At 45.4% G+C, this 26,110-nt stretch overlaps 1 protein-coding gene across 1 annotated transcript in view; it reads right to left on the bottom strand.

Annotated features, from left to right (window-relative positions):
* The window catches only part of MYO3B (myosin IIIB), a 222,882-nt gene that overhangs the window by 14,249 nt on the left and 182,523 nt on the right, over positions 1–26,110 (bottom strand). The window contains 1 exon segment of the mRNA XM_033168350.1: positions 25,316–25,451. Coding sequence (XP_033024241.1) covers positions 25,316–25,451 — 136 coding nt within the window.

The raw sequence follows: 26,110 nt of genomic DNA on the forward strand, positions 1-26,110 counted from the left end.
TTTCTCTCATCTCCCCTCTTTCCTTGGCATTTTCTGGGTCTTACACGGCCACAATCTGTCATCTGCCTGTCCCCCCAATTTTTCATTCCATCCCTCCCCACTCCACTCAACCAGCTCTTACAATGGGCTCCTACTGAGCATGTGCAGGGAACACCCTGATAAATCACACTGGCTAACACTGGTCACAAAAGTGCCTTTTAAATTTTGTTTTTTAAAAAACGACAAACATGTCACGCAACTCATGGGTGATGTACATACTAGATGTCAACCCAACACAACAGTTTCAGAAAAGACAAATGGATAAATCTTTATCCCCAAAGCACCCTTCCCTAAATCTATGGAAGAAAAATGCACAGCACTTGTCAACTTTCTGAAGTCAATTGTCAAGCATTTAATTCATTTCAAAATGCCCCCCCTAAAAAATACTATGGGGGGGGCACCAAAACTGCCTCGGCCCCTAGGAGCTGGCACATATGATTGATTGTGGTGGAAATTGTCACATATTTCTGTTAAAGAGATTCTGCTTGATATAATTTGAGATAAGAAGTTGATCTTAGGAAGTGCCACTGTTGTCATTGCATGAATCCTGCAGAAGCAAGAGGGAGAAGGTATTTCTTGAAGGTCTGGCTTTACCTGTCTGAACACAGGATTCAACGTTCAGTCTCTGATATCACCCTGTGACCGTTTCCCACCAGGCCCATTCACTGAGTGCCTTGCCTTATTTAGACTGCAGGCCTTGAAAATAGGGCCTGTGCTTGTCCCTTCATTTTTTGTATAGCAGGCTCTCTAGAGATAAATAATAAACCCTTATATGGCAATTGGTTTCAATTGGATTTAAGTTTGCTTTATGTTTCTTTGGATGTATGCATTGAAATATACCCTCAGGTACCCTTTACTGGGGATAGGAATGGAGAGTCATTTCATCATTTCCATTTATGAAAGCTATCCCACCCTTGACTTATGTTCTTGACAACTTCCTCCCTAACCAGGGGCGTCGCTGGGGGGGGGGGCGGGGGGATGGGCCACCCCGGGTTCCAGGGGAGGGGGGTGACTCTCAGCATCCCCACCCCACAACTCATAAGTTGCTCAGTGCAGCAGCTGGCTTATACAGCCTGCTTTTTCCTTTCCTGCTGGGAACAGCCACAGAAGCACAGCTCTGCCCAGCCAGGGCTCCACCCAGCAGCCTAGCACATTTCACCAGGGCACTGCCCTCTCAGGGGGTACAAAGGTGCCATCTTCAAGGGGCGACATTTGGCACCTCCACCTAGAGCCTCAAGCACAAGCCAGAGCAAATCCTGTGGCTTTGGGCTTAGGACTCACCACAGCACTTCCTAAACATTACCTGTGCTTGCTTTACTCAGTCCACCTGGACCTGGGGTACCATTCGCCCACACCCTTCAAGTCACAGCAAGCGTTTTGTGTTCCCCCACAATGCTTTGCGGCACCTCATTGTATGCAAATGAGGTGCCGCTAAGCATTGTGGGGGAACACAAAACGCTCTCTGTGACTTGAAGGGGTGGGGCAGATGTGTGTGTGGGGAAATCCACACTAGGTACCACTTCGGCTTGCTACGCCTCTATCCCTAACCATCCCTTCTAAATTCCAAACTATATCAGTCCTTGAAGTGCAGAAAAGGCTTTGCCAAAAGTGGAACAGTTTGAGAGATATTCATAACATATAAATGCTATACTTAAACTTTGCTAGTATGCCATATTGTATTAATATTCCACCCACCAAACTTGGCATAATTTAGTTCTCAGCGGTATCTGACAGTAACCAAAGGCTGAGAACATAATGCTGGCAGCGGCAGAACTCTATTGTCTAACAGTATCTGTCAGAAAAGGCCAAGATAAAAGACGGCAATAGTTGCTTGATTTAATTATTAGTTTGAGCTTGGCAAGTAGATCAACTTATTGGCATGTATTTTGGTACTGTCAACCATCACATCAAAATATTGGTATGTGTAAGTCTGAGAAATTATCAGAATCTGAGCTGGGAACACATAAACTCATTTGAGAGATCACTGGGATTTTGACACTCTACAGATAACAAAGAAATTATCAAGCCAAAGATAATCACTTAAAATGGCAATCCCACTTACTGGATTGGACTCAGTTATAAGCAGACACAAAAGTTTCACTGATTTCAGAAGGAGACAACTTAAGTTCATGCATAACCCTCCCATAATCAATTGCAAAGTAATAATTATTAAATTATTAAATTATTAAATTATTAAATTATTAAATTATTAAATTATTAAATTATTAAATTATTAAATTATTAAATTATTAAATTATTAAATTATTAAATTATTAAATTATTAAATTAAAGCCAGTGTGGTGTAGTGGTTAAGAGCGGTAGATTTGTAATCTGGGGAACCGGGTTCGCGTCTCCCCTCCTCCACATGCAGCTGCTGGATGACCTTGGGCTAGTCACACTTCTTTGAAGTCTCTCAGCCTCACTCACCTCACAGAGTGTTTGTAAGTGGGGAGGAAGGGAAAGGAGAATGTTAGTCACTTTGAGAGTCCTTCAGATAAAGTGGGATATCAAATCCAAACTCTTCTTCTTCTCTTCTAATCAGAGAAGAGTCATTAACATTTGCTAAAGATTGGAAACCTCTCATAGTGTTTTTGTGTGAAAAAGGAAATGAAATAATGACATTTGGAACTGGGGACTGAAGATAATGTTTGATTATAGAAAGTGGTTTAGTTGGGTATTGTATTAGAGTGAATTAAGTAAGTATTGTTTATTTTCTCTTTTCTCTTTAAACATTTTTCTATCTCTTCTCTCTCTTTTCTTTCTTTTCTTCCTTTCCCCCCCTCGCTATGTTTTTGTCTTATTAGACTAATGATGGATTTAAAAAGATATTTGATATTAAGTCTTGTATTGTCCTCTATAACCTCTAATAAAATTTATTTTAAAATCTGAAATCAATGGAATTTAAAATGCTTTATTTTGGTTGGGTTGGAATCAGAGAGTTTAACTTATTATGATGCCTAAAATGGCATAAAATATGTATACTTGGATATCCAATCCCATGTCAAATCTGAGTCAGTTCTTATTGATATGATATATGACACCATAGATGTAATCGTAGATGTTACCAAGCCTGTGGCTACTTTTATCTTAATCTGCTTTTAAAAAGATGTATGTTCTACATTGTAGAGAGGCAGAAGGGACCAACTGAGATCCTTGGTTAGATGGTGACAAATGGAAGACAGAAAGCAGAACAGCAGCAGAAGAAAACAAGTCAACCCTACCTCTTTAAAAGGACAACCTAGTCCTTTCAAGCAGTGGAAAAAACAAAGTAGAAAGGTTATAGCCTTTGTTTGGGCTGCCATACATCTGTGTTTTCCTGGACACATCTGGGAATTGGGCTCCAAAAATGGCGTCTGGCCAGATTTTTGCTGAATGGGCAAAATGTCTGGGGAAACCCAGACGTATGGCAAGTAGGGCAATTTTAAAAATAAAATAAATGCTTTAAAAATCCAAGAAATACAGCAGCCCTACCTTTGTAAGTCTACTGATGCACTGTAGTCAAAGGTACAAAAAGTTAATATAATAATAATAATAATAATAATAATAATAATAATAATTTATTTATACCCCGCCCATCTGGCTGGATTTCCCCAGCCACTGTGGGCGGCTTCCAACAAAGATAAAAAATACATTAAAACCCTAGTCATTAAAAACTTCCCTAAACAGGACTGCTTTCATAAAAGATGGACTCACTTTCCAATGACCAGTTATAAATGCCCTCAGTGCAACATGATGGCCTATCCCTGCATCCTCTGTCAGGGGTGGAGGAACGGGGGTGCGGTGCGTCCCGTGTGTCACCACTGAGGGGGGTGACAAAATTCCGGGTGGCACTAACCGCGGGATCTGCAGCTCACCCGAGCCACACATCTCTCCTGGGAGAGACGCAGTGGCTTGGGCGTGCACAGGCTCCGCACTGACCAAACGGTCTGCCTGCTGCTCCTCCCCAGCTGTAGGTGGCTGAGTGGGAGGAGGCAGGCAGACTCCGGAGGCCCCACAGTGCGCGCCGCCACAAGCGGCTTCCTCCGCCACTGTCCTCTGCATATCTGGTTAACAAGCAGAATGCATAGGGGATAAAACTATTCCATCCTATACATGGCTTAGGAAGGAATGAAGGGTTAAATATCCCGTGTAAAGTTTCTTGTTAAAAAAAAAAAGCAAAAGCATTTCACAGCATTCAATAGTTTACTCGTTGAGAAGAATATGGAATACACATCTGGCTTTATTTCTCGCCACCATTCATTCCCACTGGCGTAATTAATAAAAGTTATGCATAAATGACAGGGAGATCATTAAACCCACTAGCTCACACTGTTAAATAATTGCCAAATGCACACAGCAAATAAAAAAATCACGTAACCCATGTATGCGCTGACTTGAAGGTTGAAGAATGCTTGAGGATTTTGTTTCTCCTTTGAGTGCTACACTCGTTTCCTCAGAGGTTGGTTTTCTCATGCTGATCCTACGCGGCCAGCCCTGTAGAAAGGGAACCAGTTATTGAAATCTGTTCTGGCTGCCCTGGAAGCAGGGAAGGCACGCTGCTTTGTTTTCAAAAACTGTTCCACAATCTCGAGGGGTGCCCTTTAAAAGTATAAATCACAGGTAGATTAAGCCAGAAATGGTAGGCTGAAAGATTACCTGGGAAAGAAAGCTTCTTAAAGAAAGGATAATAATGGTTTTGGTTTTTGTTTTAAAAGGCAGCAACTCTGGAAACTGAGAGCCGGCAGTCGAGAAGATGATGGTGATACAATTTGTCAAGGCAGCTGTAGTTAAGTAACTACCGCTTGTATACCTAACTTTGGAAAGGTCTCAGTGACTAAGTACACTATTGTTCAGATTCTTTCAGTGGTGACACTTTCCTGTGAAGAAAACGACTCTCTTGTCAGGCCAGATTGCTGTGTCCTCAGTTAAGAAGGCTGGAGTCACAACTTTATTGTTTACATTTCAACTGCCCGTGGCCACTAGCTTGCAAGTCCTCAGCTTGCTTCCTTCCTTCCTTCCTTCCTTCCTTCCTTCCTTCCTTCCTTCCTTCCTTCCTTCCTTCCTCAAAAATATGGAAGCAACGAACAGATGAGTAACTTATGGTTAGAACTCAAAGAAACCTAGCAGAGTCATAGAATCATAGAGTTGGAAGAGACCACAAGGGCCATCCAGTCCAACCCCCTGCCAAGCAGGAAACACCACCAAAGCATTCCTGACAGATGGCTGTCAAGCCTCTGCTTAAAGACCTCCAAAGGAGTCAGTGTGCAAAGAAGCCACACAACTCACTGAGCCTATATCTCAGCCTAAACCTACCTCGCAGGGTTCTTGTGAGAATAAAATGGGAAACATTTATCCTCCCACTTCCTGGTCTGGGAAAATGCTGAGCTACAACTATGCTTACATCTTTTAGTTTTGTTGTTTTTAATTTGCAGCATTTGTTGCATACTTCATATTATTTATTATTATTTTAAATAGCATTTTTTTGTTTATCACTACTCTTTTATTACAGCACCTTCAAACAAAGAAACAAATAAAACAAGCAGACCGAAGTGCAAAGCTTCTCTTTAGTGCCACTATTAGACACCAAAGCATAAAAATTCTGCATTTTGAATGGCACAAAGAAACTGAGATAAGATGCTGGGAAAGGATGTTCTCTGCAGAATCTGCTGCCCAAAGCCTCTGCTTCATGTTGCTGCATGTTGAGGCCGGCCCCAGCCACTTGTGCTAGACTCCTCTACAAGGAGAAGAGAGAATGTTGCACAATACAGTCATACCTTGGGTTGCAATCACTGCAGTTTACGTTTTTTTTGGGTTGCGCTCTGCACCGAACCCAGAAGTACTGGAACAGGTTACTTCCGGGTTTTGGCGTGCGCATGTGCAGAAACACTAAATTGCGCTTTGCGTATGTGCAGACACGCCAAATCATGGCCCGCACGTGCACAGACGCGGTGCTGCGGGTTGCGAACGTGCCTCCCGCATGGATCACATTCGCAACCCGAGCATCCACTGTACCCTCAATATATTGTGTATATATAATGTAGCATAGACGTTTCTGGAAGGTAACTATCCTAATATAATTCAATATACAATGACTTGGCTCATTTGAACTGTGGGAGGAAGGTCCCAGAAAGTCACTTTCCTGTCCTTCCTCTTCTGAGAGAGGGAGAAATAACCCTAACCAGATAGAGGTACCTGCATGAGAGGGCAGGGGTTGCAGGGGCTGGGACTAGGATGTGGGTGGTGCTGAGGTCTAAATCACTGAGCCTCTTGGGCTGGCTGATCAGAAGGTTAGTGGATCAAATCCCCATGACAGAGTGAGCTCCCATTGCTCTGTCCCAGCTTCTGCCAACCTAGCAGTTCGAAAGCACGCCAGTGCAAGTAGATAAATAGGTACCGCTGAGGCGGGAAGGTGAACGGCATTTCCGTGAGCTCTGGTTTCCGTCACGGTGTTCCATTGCACCAGAAGCGGTTTAGTCATGCTGGCCACATGACCCGGAAAGCTGTCTGTGGACAAATGCAGGCTCCCTCAGCCTGAAAGTAAGATGAGTGCCATAACCCTATAGTTGCCTTTGGCTGGACTTAACCGTCTAGAGGTCATTTACCTTTTTGCTTTTTACCAGGGGCTGGGGTAATCCTATGGTACAAGCCTACTTCTGCTCACAGTTCCCAGGTCCCAAGCCAAGACCTTAATGGAGACCCATGCGTTCCCTAAAATCCAGTAACCAGAGAGTGGACAGACAGCAAATATGGCTACTACAGGTCTTGAGTGTGTGGTCGGGGCCAAACTGCCACGATTGCATTCACTCCTGGTGGATTTCCATATTCTGTGTTTTGACCCATCGTGCTAGGTATGGTGTTTCCAACCATGCAGAAAAGGGGATGCACAAAGCATGGTAAATAATACTTCCCTCCATTTTTTTTGTTTTGTTTTACGTTGAGTTTCTCGCCGGAATACCGAAGGAAGGCAGAGAGACTGCTGTTTTGCTGATGTAAGCAGAAATGCGACAGGAGAAAAGGCCTAGCCTTCTCACATGTTGGTGGTTGTGCATTTCTGAATAAATAGCAAGCATGGGGGTGGGGGGAAAGGAGATGTTGTGAAACTGCTCCTCTCAGACAACTTGCCGCTTGCCAGTGCAAAGAGATCTGTCATCACAATAGCCAAACTTTCTCCACAGACTGTCAGGATGGAGAAAAGTATTTCCAGTTGAATTCCCAGCAGACTTTCAGTACCTTACATTGAAACATTTGTTTTTCTTGAGACAAAGCATTCCAAATTCTGTCAGACAGTCTTCACTGTGTAACATCTTCACTCGTCAAGCAGTGTTCAGATGGACACTGAGTGACCCATGCTTACTACAGTTCTACTGTAGTTTATAGTCATATTGCTTACGCACACTAATACGCATATGTGTGTATGTCTACATCTACAACACACACACACTCACTCACTCACTCACTACCCCTCAACTTAGAACTGGATATTTTAGAATAGCTTTGGGGCTGGAGAGAAAATCATCCCTTTTCTACATTTAATATTTGGAAATGCTCTAGGGTTTGAAGAAAACATTTTCATTAAAATGTTTGATGTTGTAAAAGTGCTCCAGGGCAGTTAGATTGCTTCAGTCAACATTTCAGAATTGCTTCAGGACTGGAGCAAAGATTTGATGAAGTGTCTCTGTTTTAATTTTTTCCAGCTGGAGAATGAATATATATATATATATATATATATATATATATATATATATATATATATATATATGTTTCATACGAAAAGAAAAGGGGAAAATGAACATAGCAATATTAAGCATCACCCTGTCTGTACCGACGAAAAGGAAGGAAAAACCCCAAGAGAATTTTTCTTACCATTGATTTCTATTGTGATAAGTCTTCCTGAGGAAATTTCAGGATTAGGAATGCCCTCTGGAAGAATCTGAGAACAGAAATTTGCTTCCCAGAGGACATTCCTGGAGCATTTAGGCAGGGATATTCTAATTGCTCCTCCAGCAGTTGGGGCTGCCCTAACTCCTAGACCAGGCTTTTATACCCCAGGGATAACAGGGAACAGGACATAGGTGCAGGGGCGTCGTAGGGTGGGGGCGGTGGGGGCGGGCCGCCCCTCGTGCCGCCCCTAGGCGGGTGTGTGCGGTGCTGCTGCTCCCGGGGTGACGGAGGGAGCGGCGGCGCGTCCCACCACTCCCATGCGCCGCCGCTCCCTCCGTCACCCCGGGAGCAGCAGCGCTGCACGGACGAGGCTCCCGAAGTGGCGGCCCGGCATACCCCAGGGGCGGGGGCGTCGCTGCGCGTGCGTGCGTCATGATGCACACGCAGCGATGCCCCGCCCCCTGGGATGCCGGGCCGCCGCTTCCGGAGCTTCGGTGGGCTGCAAAAAGCTCCGAAGCCGCAGCCTGGCAGCCCTTTGCGCTATGGCAGCGGCTTCGGGGCTCTTTGTAGCCCGCCGATGCCCCCAAGCCCCCGCCCGGCATACCCCAGGGGTGGGGGTGTCGCTGCGCGCGTGCGCGTCATGACGCACACGCAGCGATGCCCCGCCCCCTGGGATGCCGGGCCGCCGCTTCTGGAGCCTCGGTGGGCTGCAAAGAGCTCCGAAGCCGCAGCCTGGCAGCCCTTTGCGCTATGGCAGCGGCTTCGGGGCTCTTTGTAGCCCGCCGATGCCCCCTAGCCCCCGCCCGGCATACCCCAGGGGCGGGGGCGTCGCTGCGCGCGCGTCATGACGCACACGCAGCAATGCCCCGCCCCCGGGGATGCCGGGCCGTCGCCGCGCGCGTGTGCGTCATGACGTCATGACGCACGCACGCGCCACGATGCCCCGCCCCCCAGGGGTGCCCCTTGGCTTCCCGCCCCGGGCAGCCAAGGGGCTAGGAACGCCCCTGCATAGGTGCACTCTCTAGAATATGAGACCAGCTTCTGGGGAGGGTAGGAGAAGACCTCTTGGAGGACTGGGAGCTTCGGGTCCTTTTACATTTGTAGAAGAAGAGTTTGGATTTGATATCCCGCATTATCACTACCCTAAGGAGTCTCAAAGCTCCTAACATTCTCCTTTCCCTTCCTCCCCCACAACAAACACTCTGTGATGTGAGTGGGGCTGAGAGACTTCAAAGAAGTGTGACTAGCCCAAGGTCACCCAGCAGCTGCATGTGGAGGAGCGGGGAAGCAAACCCAGTTCACCAGATTTTGAGTCTACCGCTCTTAACCACTACACCACACTGTAGGGTTGCCATGTTTTGAACAAAACATATTATGAGAAATTGGAGTCCAGCAGATTGACCAGGAAATACAATCTATTCCGTTCTTATGTTAGCAATATCCACGATGTGTAATTCTTGTATCAATCTTGTAATGTTCCACGTGAAGATGCTTTTAAGAATTCTAGCATTCTTTGTATGCAGGTTTCAGACAAAAGACTTAGAAGAAGCCCGGTTGGGTGAAACAAGGAATTATTCTGGAATCCTTGTCTTATTTTCTGCATGTGCCATTCTCCTTATATTATGTTTTGTTTATATGATAAGTTGGCCTACAGAACCACATATTTTGATATGACATGTTGAACTGCATTTAAAAAAGATTTAAATAACAATTTTAAAATAGAATTCGTATGATAACATACAGCCTGACACGTTGTGTGTTGCACCCTCAACGGCACAGTCCACTCTACTGCTTCATTTTTCTGGCACCTCCTTCTGCTGCATGTGCAGACCAGAACTATGTTAACTGCGATACGCAATGTGCATGCCACAATTCACAAAAAGGTGTTAAATGAAAGTTGAATGGGAAGAGGTTAAGAGGCAGCTTGAAGTGCGTGGTGGGTGGGATGGGAGAATCAACCTAAAGTGGGGGGAGGGAGGAAATAATATTAATATTAATAATAATAATAATAATAATAATTAGTATTATTATTATTTGTACCCCGCCCATCTGGCTGGATTTCTCCAGCCACTCTGGGCGGCTTCCAAAAAACCCCCAAACCAAATACATTAAAATATCACACATTAAAAGCTTCCCTAAACAGGGCTGCCTTCAGATGTCCTCTATATGTCTGGTATTTGTCTATCTCTTTGACATCTGAAGGGAGGGCGTTCCACAGGGCGGGCGCCACTACCAAGAAGGCCCTCTGCCTGGTTCCCTGTAGCTTTGCTTCTCGCAGTGAGGGAACTGCTAGAAGGCCCTTGGAGCTGGATCTCAGTTGCTGTACCCTTGCTAGTATCCTAGCAAGGGTACAGCAACTGACTAATTTTTTTTACATCAGTTTAACTTATATTATTAATACTTTATAATGTACTGTGGTTTGGGTACTGTTTGAGATCCAAACTTCTGTTTCGGATTAAATTTGTTAATTCTGTAAAACTCTCAACAAGTAGCATGCATTTTTGTAAAAAAAACCAGATGTTAAGATTTTAATCAACTTATTTGTATTATCTGTGCAAGACTTTTTTTAATGGAACGTGTATTTCCTTTAATTAGTATTTGATACAGTATTAATATTCCTATTTATCTTTTATATGCCATATGGATTAAATTCTCATTACTTTTGATCTTAGTACTTTTTAAAAATGTAAATCAGGAGGCGTCCTCTTTAAAGCAATATTTGCTTACCACATCCATTATTGCCTTGGGCTACAGGAAAATATCTGAATTGTTAAAATTCCAGAGTTTCACAGAGAACCCAGATAGCCAAGCATTCAGACGACTCATCTACAGTACACAAATAACTAGCAGGATATTGTTAGGAGTATGGAGGTGGGGAGCTAAATCCCCCTAAATGTGTTATGAGTTTGTGCCAGGTCCTCCCCATAATTCTTGGATTTAGTAAAAGTGAAGAATTAAGTAGGGTTTGATTAAAGTAAAAGGTAAAGGTATAGGACCCCTGGATGGTTAAGGTAAAGGCGACTATGGGGTTGTGGCGCTCATCTTGCTTTCAGGCTGAGGGAGCCAGCATTTGTCCACAGGCAGCTTTCTGGGTCATGTGGCCAACATGACTAAACCACTTCTGGTGCAATGGGACACCGTGTTGGAAGCCAGAGCGCACAGAAACGCCGTATACCTTCCTGCCACAGTGGTACCTATTTATCTACTTGCACTGTTGTGCTTTCAAACTGCTAGGTTGGCAGGAGCTGGGACAGATCAATGGGAGCTCACTCCGTCGCGGGGAGTTGAACTGCTGATCTTTTGATCGGCAAGCCCAAGAGGCTCAGTGGTTTAGACCACAGCGCCACCCGCTCCCAGGGTTTGATTACACTGTGTCAAACATGGAAATATCTGGGTTTAGCTTATGCAATTGAACCCGGCTAGCCTGGCAGGGCCAGCTGAGCACAAGACACTAAGGAATAAAACTGAATAAATGGCCCATAAATGGAAACCATCACCAGGGCACAGTAGCATAGGAAGGCAGGGGGGCAGGGCACATCAGGTTTCATGGGGGCTGCAGGGTGGCATGAGGGCTGCATGGTGCTGGAGCCACTGTCTGTCCTGGTTGCCCTGCTCTGATAGTGCTATCTCCCAAGAAAAGCTGTTCCCAAAACAACTTCGGGCCGGCGGGGATCGCTACTCCGGTGCCAGGTCAGAAGACCCCTTGCCTGTTGACAGAGGTTTCTTAGGTTACAGGGGCAGGGGTGGAGGAAGGGTTGTGCGGTTGGGGCGGTACGCCCCGGGTGTCACCACTGAGGGGGGGGGGGTGACAAAATGCCAGGCGGCACTCACTGCGGGGCCTGCAGCATGCCCGAGCCACATGTCTCTCCTGGGAGTGACGCGGTGGCTTGGACACCCACAGGCTCCACACTGCTTCAAACGGTCCGCCAGCCGCCTCCCCCTCAGGTACCCCAGGCGCCCGATAGGCTTGCTCCGCTGCTGTATGGGGGTCCCTTCTGGGTGCTAATGGACACAGAGAAAAAGGCCAGGTTTAGGGTTTCAACTTTGAACGATGTAGGCTGGGGGTGGGGGTGGGGAGACGTCCTTGGAGCCAGCAGCAAGGAGGAGGAGGAGGAGGAGGAGAGACCTCCAAGTGAGCTGGGGATGACAGGCAGGGGTGCCAACCTGGATAAAATATTTGGGGAGGAGGCAGGTAAGTCCTGCCCCACATAACTGATCACATGATGCAGCACACACACACCATTTGAATGGCAATGCCCATCAGCTTTGGGGGTTCCCAGCCCCCTCAATTTTTTTATGGGGGGGGGGGGTTGAAGGGACCTTGGCCCCTAGGATCTGGCTCCTATAATCACAGGCTAGAACAAAGAGAAACAGAGGATGACTTATTGCTGTCTTTTGAATCCAATGCTGCCCTAAAGGGGGAAGCCAGACCCTCATAGGATGGGGAAAAGCTCTGCAATCCCCAATGATCTACAGCAATGAAAGGAACGCTATCCTTTATAATATCCCAGGGAATCTTCTGCAAAAGAATTGCTATGTCCTTTTTATTTTATTTTTTAAAAATTCTACCCCACCTTATTTCCCCTAAGGAAACTCAAGGAAACTAACATGACATAAACCAATCAGCATTCCAAACTAAACACAATACAATCAGTGCCGGATTGACGTATAAGCTAAACAGGCTATAGCTTAGGGCCCCACTCTCTTGGGGGCCCCCAAAAAACGTAAAGGAAAAAAAAAAACACCTGGGTGTACATTTCCAAAATATAAGATACAAAACAAATAAAATAAAACCTACATACACTTAGAGCTTAATAACTATTTAATAAATAATAAGAATAAGAATAAGAATAATCTTTTACAGTGGTACCTCTACTTATGGACGCGATCCGTTCTGGAGTGCCATACGCACCCCGAAAAGTCTGTAAGTAGAGCGCCGCTTCTGCGCATGACGCGATAAGAGCGTTCCTGCGCATGCGCGAAGCGGCGAACCAGGAAGTAAACACTTCCGGGTTTGCTGCGTTCGTAAACTGAAGAAACGCAACATGAAGCAAATGCAACTCGAGGTATGACTATATTTGTATCCCGCCCTCCCCGGCCGAGACTGGGCTCAGGGCGGCTAACATCAAATATATAACATTGGTATAAAATCAAACAATAATTAAATTACCTCCTAAAAACAAGTCAGGATCGAATTAAAATCTAATTAGATGGCTTTCCGCAGGATTAGGGTTGGGAACAGTAAAGTAGGGTTGGGAAATAGTAAATTTCACTATTAATATACTTCTTCTTAATTGTATTTCAGTTCAACAATTATTTTGATAAAATACATATTTTGTTATGTGCAAATGGCTTTAGATACCTATTAGGTCCATAAATTACCATATAGCATATATTCAACACAAAAAAACAGCAAGGATTTTGTTGTTGGCAAAGGACAGCTGGGCATATAAAGGGCCCCATTACCTTCAGTAGCTTAGGGCCTCATCAAACCTAAATCCGGCCCTGAATACAACAGAACACCAGAAATTAACGAATCCTGCGAAACACAACCTATGTAAGGTACTTTACCGGTAATCTGTTGAAAGTCTTTCTATAAAACCACGTCTTCACCAAGCACCTGAACGTATATAATCATAGAATCATAGAGGTGGAAGAGACCACAAGGGCCATCCAGTCCAACCCCCTGCCAAGCAGGAAACACCATCAAAGCATTCCTGACAGGTGGCTGTCAAGCCTCCGCTTCAAGACCTCCAAAGAAGGAGACTCCACCACACTCCTTGGCAGCAAATTCCACTGTCGAACAGCTCTCACTGTCAGGAAGTTCTTCCTAATGTTTAGGTGGAATCTTCTTTCTTGTAGTTTGAATCCATTGCCCCGTGTCCGCTTCTCTGGAGCAGCAGAAAACAACCTTTCACCCTCCTCTATATGACATCCTTTGATATATTTGAACATGGATATCAAGGGAGGGGGTGATCTGAAACACAGCTTGCTTGCCCTTCCCTCTCTTTCTCAATGTTCAACCAAGCTTCCACTCAGATGCTGGGATGAGACATATATCATAAACACAGGTGCAATAACAGGTTTCCTCAACCTTGACCCTCTAGATGTTTTTGGCCTACAACTCCCATGATCCCTAGCTAGCAGGACCAGTAGTCAGGGATGATTGGAACTGTAGTCTGAAAACATCTGGAGGGCCGAGGTTGAGGAAGCCTGTGCAATAAGCTACTCCGCTGTGACATGTGAGCTCTTAGGGCTAAGCTAGACAACCTGTTAGCTCTGTTCTCATGTGATGCTTACACTGCTCCACTGCAGTGTACACTAGTTTGACTGCCCTCTCCCTCTGGCTTTTTTAAAAAAAGTTTGGCTCAAGGAATGATCATGCCCTTTGCATTGATTTATGAAATATTGTTAGTAATTGTGAAGCAGATAATTCAGGACTGGGTTTGCAGAATCTTTACTGCATTATAATTTTATAAAGATTAATTACCTTTCATAATACATTTAATATATTATCTATACAGGTGCCGTCTTCTAGCAACGCACAACTCTCAACGTAGGCCAGGCCATCAATGGGCTATTATCATTCTTTTTCACAGCTGCGTGTGATTATAGATTCACCGACGAGTGAAATTCTATATAGCAATTAATTCAGGACAGCTGAGAGTAAGGTTGGCAACATGCATAATAGCTCGGAATAAAGGTGTGCCCAATAGCTCAGAATATGCCACAAATTTGCTTTGGGAACACAGGACTTGCAAAAACCTCCTTATGTATTAGTGGAAACACCTTGGAGGTTTTATTAGGTGGTATGCAAAATTTGATAAATACATTTTTGTTAAGACAAGCCTACCCAGATATGTAGAGTGTGTATCTACAGATATATGAGGCATGCGACGAACCTCCTCTTCACACTCTCCCCTTGTTACTAAGTGAATTTCTAATCAGGTGTTCCTTCTTCCAGTCACCACTCTTCCTCTCTAACGGCTGCTCCCTCCTTTTAAAGAGCGGAATGTCCTGCCACTCAAACTGGGGTGCCCATTAACTCATAACACACCATGGGTTTCTGAAAATCCCTTAACTTAGATCCATTTCGTTACAAGGCATTCACATGTATTTTAATCTGTTTTTAGCTTTTTGCTGGTTTTAATTATCACTTGAATGTTTTAAATAGCTGTTTTAAACTGTTTTTATAGATAATGTTGTTCATTTATTCTTTTCGTAAACTTCTTCAATGGTTTTTTTTTTACAAAGTGGTATACAAATTTTGCGGAATAAATAACTAAAATAAACGCAGAAATTTGGTCCCAAACGCACTTCCTGTAGCCTGAAGGCTACAAGTTTGCAAATCCCATGTTCATCTATATAAGGGTGGTGTTTTTTTCCACCACACCTTGCCCATAGCCTCTGGCAGTATCAACAGGAAACAGCTGCGTGCATTTGTGTGTTTGTGTAGCCGATCTAGTTTGGCTAAATGTTTTGAGGAGTGGTCTTTGCCTAGCCAAATCCTGCCTTTAATTACGACTCTCCACCTTGTTCCAGGGACTTCTACCTGTCCTTTTAGTTTGCCACAAAAGTCAATCATGTGTATCTTAGGCACCCTCCAAATTTATAAATACTGTATATAAATCTGTACAGTGATTTGAACCAAGCAGCTGCATTTGTTGGCTTTAAGAGAACATAAAGAGAAAATATTCTACAAATGGAAGATTGGGAGACAAATACGAAAACGCCAGTCTCTTATCTCTAATCATAAAGGAGCATGATTAAAGGAAGCTCAGATCTGAGGTGACTTGGCAGACAAAGAGAGCACAGATAAAAACCACCCTGCAATTTTAATAATTTCTGCAGCGATACACAAGCTTAAGCAAGCTAAAAGAGAGAAGTGAAGAGAAATTAATTGGGGAGGTAGAATATTTCAGTGAGGGGACCGTCAAGAGACACATGCAGCTGTTTTGGAGTACTCACACAGCAGTAGCTAAGCACTGCCAGAAAAAGCTGTCAGAGGGATTCACAGAGGATATTTAGGAAAACTTTGAGCAATAATAACAGCACAGCGAGGTACAGCACGATAAAAAGCTTAGCCCATCAACAAAGACGTGGTAAAGAAAAAGAAGTACTTAGTCAAAGGCTCCATGTCAGGGATAGAAAATGAGAGAGAGTGGTGGTGGTGGGGGGGGAACCCCACAAAGACTGGAAACCGTTTAGCAACCAATTGCTTGCTACATTGATTTCAAATGTGAAAAAAGCATTTCTTTGCTACACTGTTTTATGCATAATTGCTGCGCAAGTCTTTCTGAACCTTTCAGTCTTTCTTTTTTAAGTCCACGATAATTAAATCTAATATTAGAAAGCACAATGCTTTCACCTACTCTCCACCCCAAACCCCAAGGTTCATTTATATTTCTGCATGTTTTACCATCACTAGAAGACCAAAAGGGATTTTTTTGTGTGTGAAGTAGGCAATGATGATATGCAAATACTACACAAATAGTGTTGTGTAGTGTATGTATGCAACATTATGTAACGTAACAATAACAAAGCTGCCATTCAAGATAGTTCTATCTTTGTCCTTCATTTATTTATATCTTGCCTTTCAAAAACATTTAAAACCATCCAATTATGTTGGGGGGTTAAGTGGCTCAAATTTGACTTGGGGGGGGGGAATCCACTCTGATGCTAATGGATCATAATCAGTTATGCCTGAAGGAATCAACCTATCTGTCAAGTTATTAGCCGGATCCTCACAATACCCAACCTCTCGCCCCTTGTTTTGACATGAATTTGGGAATCCAGGTGACTAGAGATGAAAGGCACGAATAGCTGCTTAGGTTTCCCGAAGCACCCTGATATAAAGTTAAATATCTGTGACAGAGTGATAACCACGAAATGTGAAAAGCAGGGGGAGGTGAGGAGAAGGAGATTGCACTGTGACTCTTCTGTAGCTATGGGGAAAGATGTGAATTTTCTGTAGAAACGGTTCAGTCTAAGTCACGTAGTTCTGCATAGACTGTACACCTCATTCTGATTTCCCATCTTTGAATCCTCACCAAAGGATTCAGGCATCAACCAGTTCTTATCAATACTGATAACCGGACATTTCCCCTGAAAAGTAGTACACATAACCAGTCTGAAATGAAACCCACAGCCCCTAGACCTAAAAATCGGTTATGCACACGGTGTTGTTGGCATTGTCTCTTAACAGACAATGGCTGGCATGCACCTCTGACAGTGAAGTCAAACCACTGTGTCAAGCAGCACCTAAGTGACCTCCCTGGGTCACAAACTTTGGCGGTGTATATAGAGGCTCTGGGCTGCCCAGATGACAAGACTCTTAGCCTCACTGATGTGGTCCAAAGGAAAGCAGAGAAATACATTTGGCACCAGCTTGGCTGCAGGAGTGACCGGAAGGAGGCGTAAAAGGCGCCATCCAACCGTCTTAGGGACTCCACTCTTGATTTGTGTCGTTGACTCCCTAGCCCTTTGTTCTCCTGAAGATATCCCACAAGGCAGCAGAGGTTTAGGATCAGAGTTTTCCTCCTAGGTGGTCTACTTAACTTGGTTGAGGAGCCCCACCTGCCCTTCCCCTCTCTCTACAACACGTGCAGAAACTACCTTCTTGACCATTGGACCCACTCTTGGTTTTGTCTGCTCAATCCACCGGATCCCGTCTTTGCATGCAGGGCAAGTTCCCAGCTCACCACGGCTTTGAGACTCATCAGCTACCCTCACCAGTCGAACAGCTTTTGGAAACAGAGCTGTGTTCTTGTAGTTGGAATGTGAATGTTTGGTGGTGGGCAACAATCTTTTGTTGATCAGCTAGGTGAATCATATGAAAATTGAAGAGGTTCCCCCCCCTTTTGGGCAAGTCGTGTAGCAACACAAAAGACAACTTATCCACAAAGTGGAGAGGGCTGTGTTTTCAGCAGCCCTTTTATGGAATGCTACAAGAAAAGTATTTCTGTTTTTGGTGTGTTACAGCTGCTAATCCTTCGGTCACAAAAGAGCTAAAGTGAATGATAATAATAATAATAAACCTTGAGACTTTGCCTTGAGGCTTCCGCTGGACTTGCTGCTGAGATGAAATGGACAAGGGGCTTCTCTCCAGACTTCGTCTTTTTTTACCCAGGAAGCTTAAAGTGGTTTTTGTTTCCATTGATTTGTGTTTGCCTTGAGAATTTCTTGGTTTAACTTCATGAAGGGCGTGCACAGACTTCCAGCAATTTTTGTGTGCGTGTTTTAAATTGTAAAAAGGGATCATAATATGTAATGGGAAGGTGAGAGAGATTAAAGTTTTACTCTGGACTTACTTCTGAGTAGGCATGTATAGGATTGCACTGCATAAATCCCCGAAGCAATCAAAGTGTTGACGCCTGCTGAACACATTCAGAGTAATCTGAAGTCCTCCCACTGACTGAAGAAGACAACTAGAGATCTTGTCTCCTTTTAAAGTATCAGTTGAACAAAGTCTTTGCACAGGATACTAACAGTGAAATCCTATATTTGTTTACTCAGAAATAAGCCCCGCTGAGTTCGGTCTGGTCTATTGTGTGTTTAGACCTTTTAACCATTCCCTAGAAATAAATTCACACATGACTCAGATATTTGGTTTGGTTTTTGGCAGAATTTAGGCCACAACTTTATTGATTACAATCAAGTGAGTGGTTGCATAGGCTCTGGTTCGACTAGCTCCCTGCACCCTTGCAGGCAGCGCTGACCCATAGCTCTATCGTAGGTCAGCCAAGGGTGAACACCAGGGACAGCTGAAAGCGGGAGTGCCAGTCAGCCACCCTGATGCCCCCCGGACTCAAGCACGGGCACAACCCCTCACAGGGTTGACCAAACCATTGAGTCCCTGGATTCCTTTACCGGAATACATTTCGCATAGGGATGGCTAGAGCGTTCTTCCACCCCATCACCTGAACCAGAGCCTATCTGCAACCTTAAAAGTTGTGACGATTTGCTACACGGCAGGCGAAACCCAAGTGGGAACAACCAATCAGCCAAGTGGGAAAATTCCTGCCATGCCCCTGTCCCAGGACAGGTGACACACAATGACATAGCAAGGTCAAGCACTTGCCCTAAATATAAGGAGAGGTGGGTGGGTGTTCCAATGCACTAGCCCCAAGAGGAAGCTCAGGCTCATGTGCATGGGCTTAAATAGGTCGCTTGATGCCCTTTCCTTGCGTCCCATTGGCCAGATTGCACCAAGCATCGAGGGACCTAACCAATAGGGTGTTGTGGCCATCCAAACGGTCTCCACCCACAACACAGGGTCTGGTTGCCAGGTCACACCGCAACACGTGCCCTCTGTGAGGGAGGACCTGATTTCCCAGGTAAGTGGCCATAGGATCATAGCCAAAGTGAAGAAAACCAGGCCTTTATGATGCTTCTCTTTTACAAATGAAATATTGAACTGTTTTGCTTTCTTCTCAAATGAAAGGGGGCCTTTTCACACAACAATCTTCTCATTTGCTTTACACAAGCCCAGGGCCGTCTTAAGGAGATCGGCCGCCGTGGCGCAGTGATCCCTCCGGCACCCCTGGCGTACTGCCTCTCCGCTGCCTCCCTCTCGCGCTTGCCGCCCCTCGGGAGGGGGGGTGGGCGAGCAGGGGTGAGGGGCGTGGCACTGGAGCGGCGCGGGGCTCTGCGTGCCCTTCCAGTGCTCCCGGGACGGGAGGCGAGGGCGGCCGGCTCGCAGCCCACCCGGGATCGGCAGTGGCGGCAGCGGCAGCGCCGCCGGCGCGCGAGTGCCCGGCCAACAGCCCGCCCTTGGGGCGGGTTGGGGAGGGGGGTGGCCGGTATGCCGATGGGCTCGATCCTTCCGGCACCCCCATGCATCCGGGGCATCTGGGGGAGAGCGCTGGCGGCGCAAGCACCCGGCCACCCATGGGGGCGGGGGGGAGGCCGTTGGCGGGGCTGCGCTACTTCCCCCCGCTCGCTGCACTTGAAGACGGGGCTGTGCCGCCGGCGTGCGAGAGCCCGCCCACCCGCCTGTGGGGTTGGGTTGGGGAGGGGGCGCCCGGTATGCCCCCTGGGGGCCCGGCGCCCTGGTGCGCTGCGCCACCAGCCCAAATGGACGAGACGGCCCTGCACAAGCCACAGGTTTTTGCCTTGGTGGTGTTGCACTATTCAAACTCCAATATTTCATCACTGATAGAGTTGCAGGTTTATTGCAATCGGTATTTGGTGGTTTTGTGTGTGTCACGAGTCCCAATTAATCATTGCACATGAATGACACATTTCCTTTCACCACGGTGGACAGATGCAAAAGAGAACAGGGTTCCCAGCACTGTTGGGGAGAATGGGAAACTTCTGCAGGTGATACAATAGTTTTGCAATATTTCCCCACAGAATGACTGCCCATTTTAAAAACTAAATATATTGTTCTTAAAGCCATGAGAGGCGTGTTACAAGATTTGTTGGAGATTTGTTAAAAATAACCCAGTTAGCAGCATGTTTTCATGTGTGACACCATCATGGCTTATTTTGTCTTTAATGCATCACTTCTGAAATGTAATAGGGAACCAGGCAGAGGGCCTACTTGGTAGTGGCGCCCGCCCTGTGGAACGGCCTCCCATCAGATGTCAAGGAAATAAACAACTATCTGATTTTTAGAAGACATCTGAAGGCAACCCTATTTAGGGAAGTTTTTAATGTTTGATGTTTTATCGTGTTTTTAATAATCTGTTGGGAGCCGCCCAGAGTGGCTGGAGAAACCCAGCCAGATGGGCGGGGGATAAATAATAAATTATTATTATTATTTTATTTTTATTATCTGTGAGTAAATGTGAAATTGAGTCCGCAATCCCATGTACTTTCTTGTAAGGTGACCAGATGAAACAGAGGGTGTGTGACTCCTGTATCTTTAACAGATGTGCAGAAAAGGGAATTCCAGGACGTGTGGTTTGCATGACAAGCTTCATCTGCTGAAATTCCCTCTTCTACACAGCTATTAAAAGGTACAGGAGCCCTGTCCTCTTTTCATAGAATCATAGAATTGTAGAGTTGGAAGGGGCCACAAGGGTCATCTAGTCTAAGGGTAGGCAAACTAAGGCCCCAGGGCCAGATCCGGCTCAATTGCCTTCTAAATCTGGCCCACGGACAGTCTGGGAATCAGTGTGTTTTTACATGAGTAGAATGTGTCCTTTTATTTAAAATGCATCTCTGGGTTATTTGTGGGGCCTGCCTGGTGTTTTTACATGAGTAGAATGTGTGCTTTTATTTAAAATGCATCTCTGGGTTATTTGTGGGGCATAGGAATTCGTTCATTTTTTCTCTCCAAAATATAGTCCAGCCCCCCCACAAGGTTTGCTGACCCCTGATCTAGTCCAACCCCCTGAAATGGAGGAAACATTTGCCCAACGTGGGGCTCGAACCCACAACTCTTGAGATGAAGGGTCTCATGCTCTACCAACTCAGCTATCCCATCTGGTCACCTTACTTACTTGTGCAGGATCGGGCTACAAGTATGGCCCGTTGAGATGGCTGCCCATTGTATACCCTTATGTACTAAATTTATTCCAAGAATAAACTGCACTGCATTTGGCATTTCATTTTAGCTCAAGCACTGTACGCTCAAAACTACACATCAGGCACTCGGAGCAATTCAGGATCACTGGGGTGTGAAAGCATTTGAATTTCCAGCTGAAGAGCTTTCAAAAGCACTGGAATAGGCTATTAGTCTTCAACAGGTTCATATCTTTAACACTTACTCATTTAAGAGTGATTGATAATCACTGCTTCCCTTAAGTGCTTTAAACACATTACCAAGAAAGGCTGTGGCCGCATGCTTGTTCCCTCCACCTACTTATTTCCTTGATAGATCAAGTCAATGGTGTAGCCGTTTCTTCATCAAAAACAATGATGATAATAATTGGTGCTCCTTTGAAACAGGAGCTGTCACAAAGCTAGCTCGTATTTGCTTACAATGGACTCTTTTTTGCCCCATTGACAGAATTCTGCCACTTTCTCTCAGCATGGGCAATAGTTTGCTCTGGTAGTGCATCTACCATCTTGTTGGGCAACCCAGAGAGAAAGGTATTATTCAGCGTTAAAGAGGAAGTCAGGAGTGTAAGAGTGACATCTCTTACACAGGGTTGGGGTGGCAGTGGTTTCATTTAGCAGATTTATTGTTTAATATGCAATTCTTTTATAGCACACATCCTCAAAAGTCTTGTTCCATGAATATAGTATAATATAGGCCACACTATATAAATACCTGGTATATAATTTATAGAAGATTCTATTCTTGAAGTGGGGACTTACTCAATAAGGTAAAAGGTGAAGGACCCCTGGACGGTTAAGTCCAGTCAGAGGTGACTGTGGGCTGTGGCGTTCATCTTGCTTTCAGGCTGAGGGTAAAAGGTAAAGGGACCCCTGACCATTAGGTCCAGTCGTGTCTGACTCTGGGGTTGCGGCGCTCATCTCACGTTACTGGCCAAGGGAGCCAGCGTACAGCTTCCGGGTCATGTGGCCAGCATGACTAAGCCGCTTCTGGCGAACCAGAGCAGTGCACGGAAACGCTGTTTACCTTCCCGCCGGAGCGGTACCTATTTATCTACTTGCACTTTGACGTGCTTTCAAACTGCTAGGTGGGCAGGAGCTGGGACCGAGCAATGGGAGCTCACCCCGTCGCGGGGATTCGAACCAGCGACCTCCTGATCAGCAAGCCCTAGGCTCTGTGGTTTAACCCACAGTGCCACCTGGGTCCCACTTTCAGGCTGAGGGAGCTGGCGTTTATCCACAGACAGCTTTCTGGGTCATGTGGCCAGCATGACTAAACTGCTTCTGGCACAACGGGACACTGTGACGGAAGCCAGAGTGCATGGAAACACCGTTTACCTTCCTGCCACAGTGGTACCTATTTATCTAATTGCACTGGCATGCTTTCAAACTGTTAGGTTGGCAGGAGCTGGGACAGAGCATCGGGAGTTCACCCCGCCGTGGGGATTCAAACCGCCGACCTTCTGATTGCAAGCCCAAGAGGCTCGATGGTTTAGACCACAGCGCCACCCACGTCCCACTATTTACTCAATATATGGGGGACTTAGGTCTTATACACACTTCCCTGGGATTAAGCCTCACTGAACACAGTGGGACTTACATTCTGCAACTGATGTCTTGAATTTCGTCAAAATCTTCCACAGCAACCTTTGTTCTTGCTCCTTTTCCATCCCTTCTCATTAATATTAGTTAACATAATGTAATATAATTAATATGTTTTATGCTATTACATTTATTTCCCACCTTTCCCCTATGGAGCTCAAGGTGGTACACCTTCCCCATTTTCTCCTCACAACAACCCTGTGAGGTAGGCGAGAGACAGTGACTGGTCCAAGATTACCCACTGGGCTTCACAGCTAAGTACCTTGGTGTTCCAGGTACTAGTTTGACACTCCAGCCGCTACACTACCACAACAGTCCCCCCCCCCAAAAGCAGGTCTGTCTAAATTTGTTGGGGTTATCTAGTGCTCTGATGTTGGTAGATAGTTTTATCTGGTTTGCATTTGCATCACTATGAACAGCCCTGGAACCTATTTTGATTTTTAAAAAGGTGGAATATAAAAATGGCGGCCAAATGGAAAAGAAAAAGAAGGAAGCTGTTCCTGCGTAGAAGAGGGAATTTCTGCCAAATTTATTATTAAAAAACTGGCACGGCGACTCACTGCTTTGCTTACTTGTTACACGCACACACTGCGTATAACTCAAAAATTTGTGGGGCGGTTTCGGCGAGTTGAAAACATTTAATTACTGTATATGCAGCAAGATGTCAGGAGGATGCATCAGATTTTAATCGATGACGCTGCACTTTGGGCTCACTGCTGCAAGTCATGTTTGTTGCCATCTTGCTGCAGATTTGATCTTGGGCGTATCTGGTGCTGCTGTCATTTAGGTCACTGCTAACCTGCTGGGTATAAATGCTAAGTGCCAAGGCAGCCTAGAGTTGTTTGCCTGAGCAGCAGTTTCTCTTGGCTTGGTCTTCTGCTTCTCTGCATGCCCCTCCCTCTCTGAACCAGATGCAGTATCCTGATTCTGCCCCCCTTCACGCAAGGCCCCCCCTGCTTCTGATTTCTACGCACATTGCAAAAGGGCTGCATCTTCAACTGCAGGCGTTTGGTTTGACCGTGGCTGCATCCTCCTGATCCCACACCGTTATTCTGACCTCAGCTCATTTAACTCCATCTCCCAGCTGGTTTCCTGCCATTTCTGTCTCGGCTGCCCATCTTCCTCTCTGCATTGTCCCAGATCTTATTCCACCTGTTCGAAAGCACGCCAGTGCAAGTAGATAAATAGTTCCCGCTGTGGCGGGAAGTTAAATGGCGTTTCCGTGCGCTCTGGCTTCCATCACGGTGTCCCGTTGCTGGCAACATGACTTGGAAAGCTGTGTGTTGACAAACGCCAGTTCCCTTGGCCTGAAAGCAAGATGAGTGCCACAACCCTATAATCACCTTTGACTGGACTTAACTGCCTGGGGGTCCTTTACCTTACTCACCTGGGCTCCAAGCCCTGATTCAGAAAACACACAAACCTGTAGGTAGCAGACACACACTGAGAACCAGCATGGTATACTGCAGGGATGGGGAGACTTCAAGAAACGAACAAACGTATTGACACCCAGTTAACGCTTTTCTTTTTAGAGTTTTCTTGGATACTATACGAGTTCGTTGCTTTCAAAAGTTAAATCAATAAGCTTACTGAATTGTAGGGTACCTGGGCCTGGGGGTTGTGTGTTTACAGGATGCATGAAATCCAAAGGGCTTTTGTTTGTTGGTGCATTTATTTATAACACGCAATATCCCACCCTTTAGCTCCAACCGGAGCTCTTAGGGAGGTTCATGATAAAAGCATCAAAACAAGCAACGGGAAAACAGTAAACAACAGAGGGAAGGGGGGGGGAATATATAGCAGCCATGCATCAGATGAAAAAACTAAACAGACTTTGTAAATGAGAAGGCCTTTTGCTGAGAAGTCGCAATATTTGGTATGTCCGCTGGGGAAAGGGCTCCGCAAACAGAGCCACCACCGAAAAGGTCCTTTCCCTGGTCATCACACATCTCCCCTAAGAAGGATCTCAGCAGAATCCATGACATTCAAGATATAATGTATCCTAAAGCTACATCCTTAAGACAATGGTACAACTGTGAGACCCACTCATATGATGAAAGCAGGCCTAAAACGCACAGCAACACTAACAACGTAGAGATGATAGACAGAGATAGGATAGATCCACCGTCACGGTGGGTTTCCATTCTTTGGGTGAAAAGCAAGGGAAAAGATTAAAAGGTAAATGACCCTCTGTTGAATTTGATGAACACTGCCCACCGTTGCTGCGACCGAGGATCTTTCGCAAAGAACAGGTATTCCCAACATTAAAGGGTGTTGGGTTTTATTGGTGTGTTTGAATGTGTCTTACCTTGTGTTTCATGCGACCTCAGTGGACAAGAGAACTTGTAATCTGTCACTGAGTTGGACTGGCTGGTGGGCTGCAAAGTCTTCATTTGGTCTGAATGTCTTAGGACAATCACTGGTGCCGAAGTGTCAGCTGAACCCTTTATTTTTTTTGGGGGGGGGAGGAAGAATGGGAAAGATTTCTTTTAGGTAAAAAACAACAACAACACAAATCAATATCTGAATTTCACTCAGGCAGGAAAACAAAGTGTGTGGGTGGATTTGTAAGAATACAGCCTAAACCTCTGGACAGCTTTGTGAAAATGCCCCCAGTTATAGATTAGAACCATTTAGGATTTGATCTACCCAGTTTCAGTTCTGCCGAGGCCTCTGGCGCTCCACGATATGTCGTTATCATTATTATTTATTTACTGTTTTCTTTTATCTTCCCCTTCCTCTCACGAGAAGCCAGGATAGTAAAAAAACAACAAAGCTGCACCGTGGGGGGGAAAAGTTAAAGCACAGTACAAAGTCAGCCTTAAATTACATCCAAATTACATTTTACAAATGCAAAGGAGGTTCGAATTGTAAATCATTCGGATTGTGCTCCAAAGTCTTGTCAGAACAAACAGGTCTTGAGTTGCCATTTGAATAGTTACAGGTAGGGAAGGAGTTCCATAGCTGGGATACCACCATGGAGAATATCTTGTTTCATGTGGTGACCAACCCCCTCACCCTCCTCTGGATTTATACATGAGCACACAGCACCTGTATTTGACTGGATTGAGCCCTGTGTGTTTCCTGGCCCACAGTGTTTTTA

Source organism: Lacerta agilis, chromosome 1 (genome assembly GCF_009819535.1).
Source record: "Lacerta agilis isolate rLacAgi1 chromosome 1, rLacAgi1.pri, whole genome shotgun sequence".
Taxonomy (NCBI): domain Eukaryota; kingdom Metazoa; phylum Chordata; class Lepidosauria; order Squamata; family Lacertidae; genus Lacerta; species Lacerta agilis.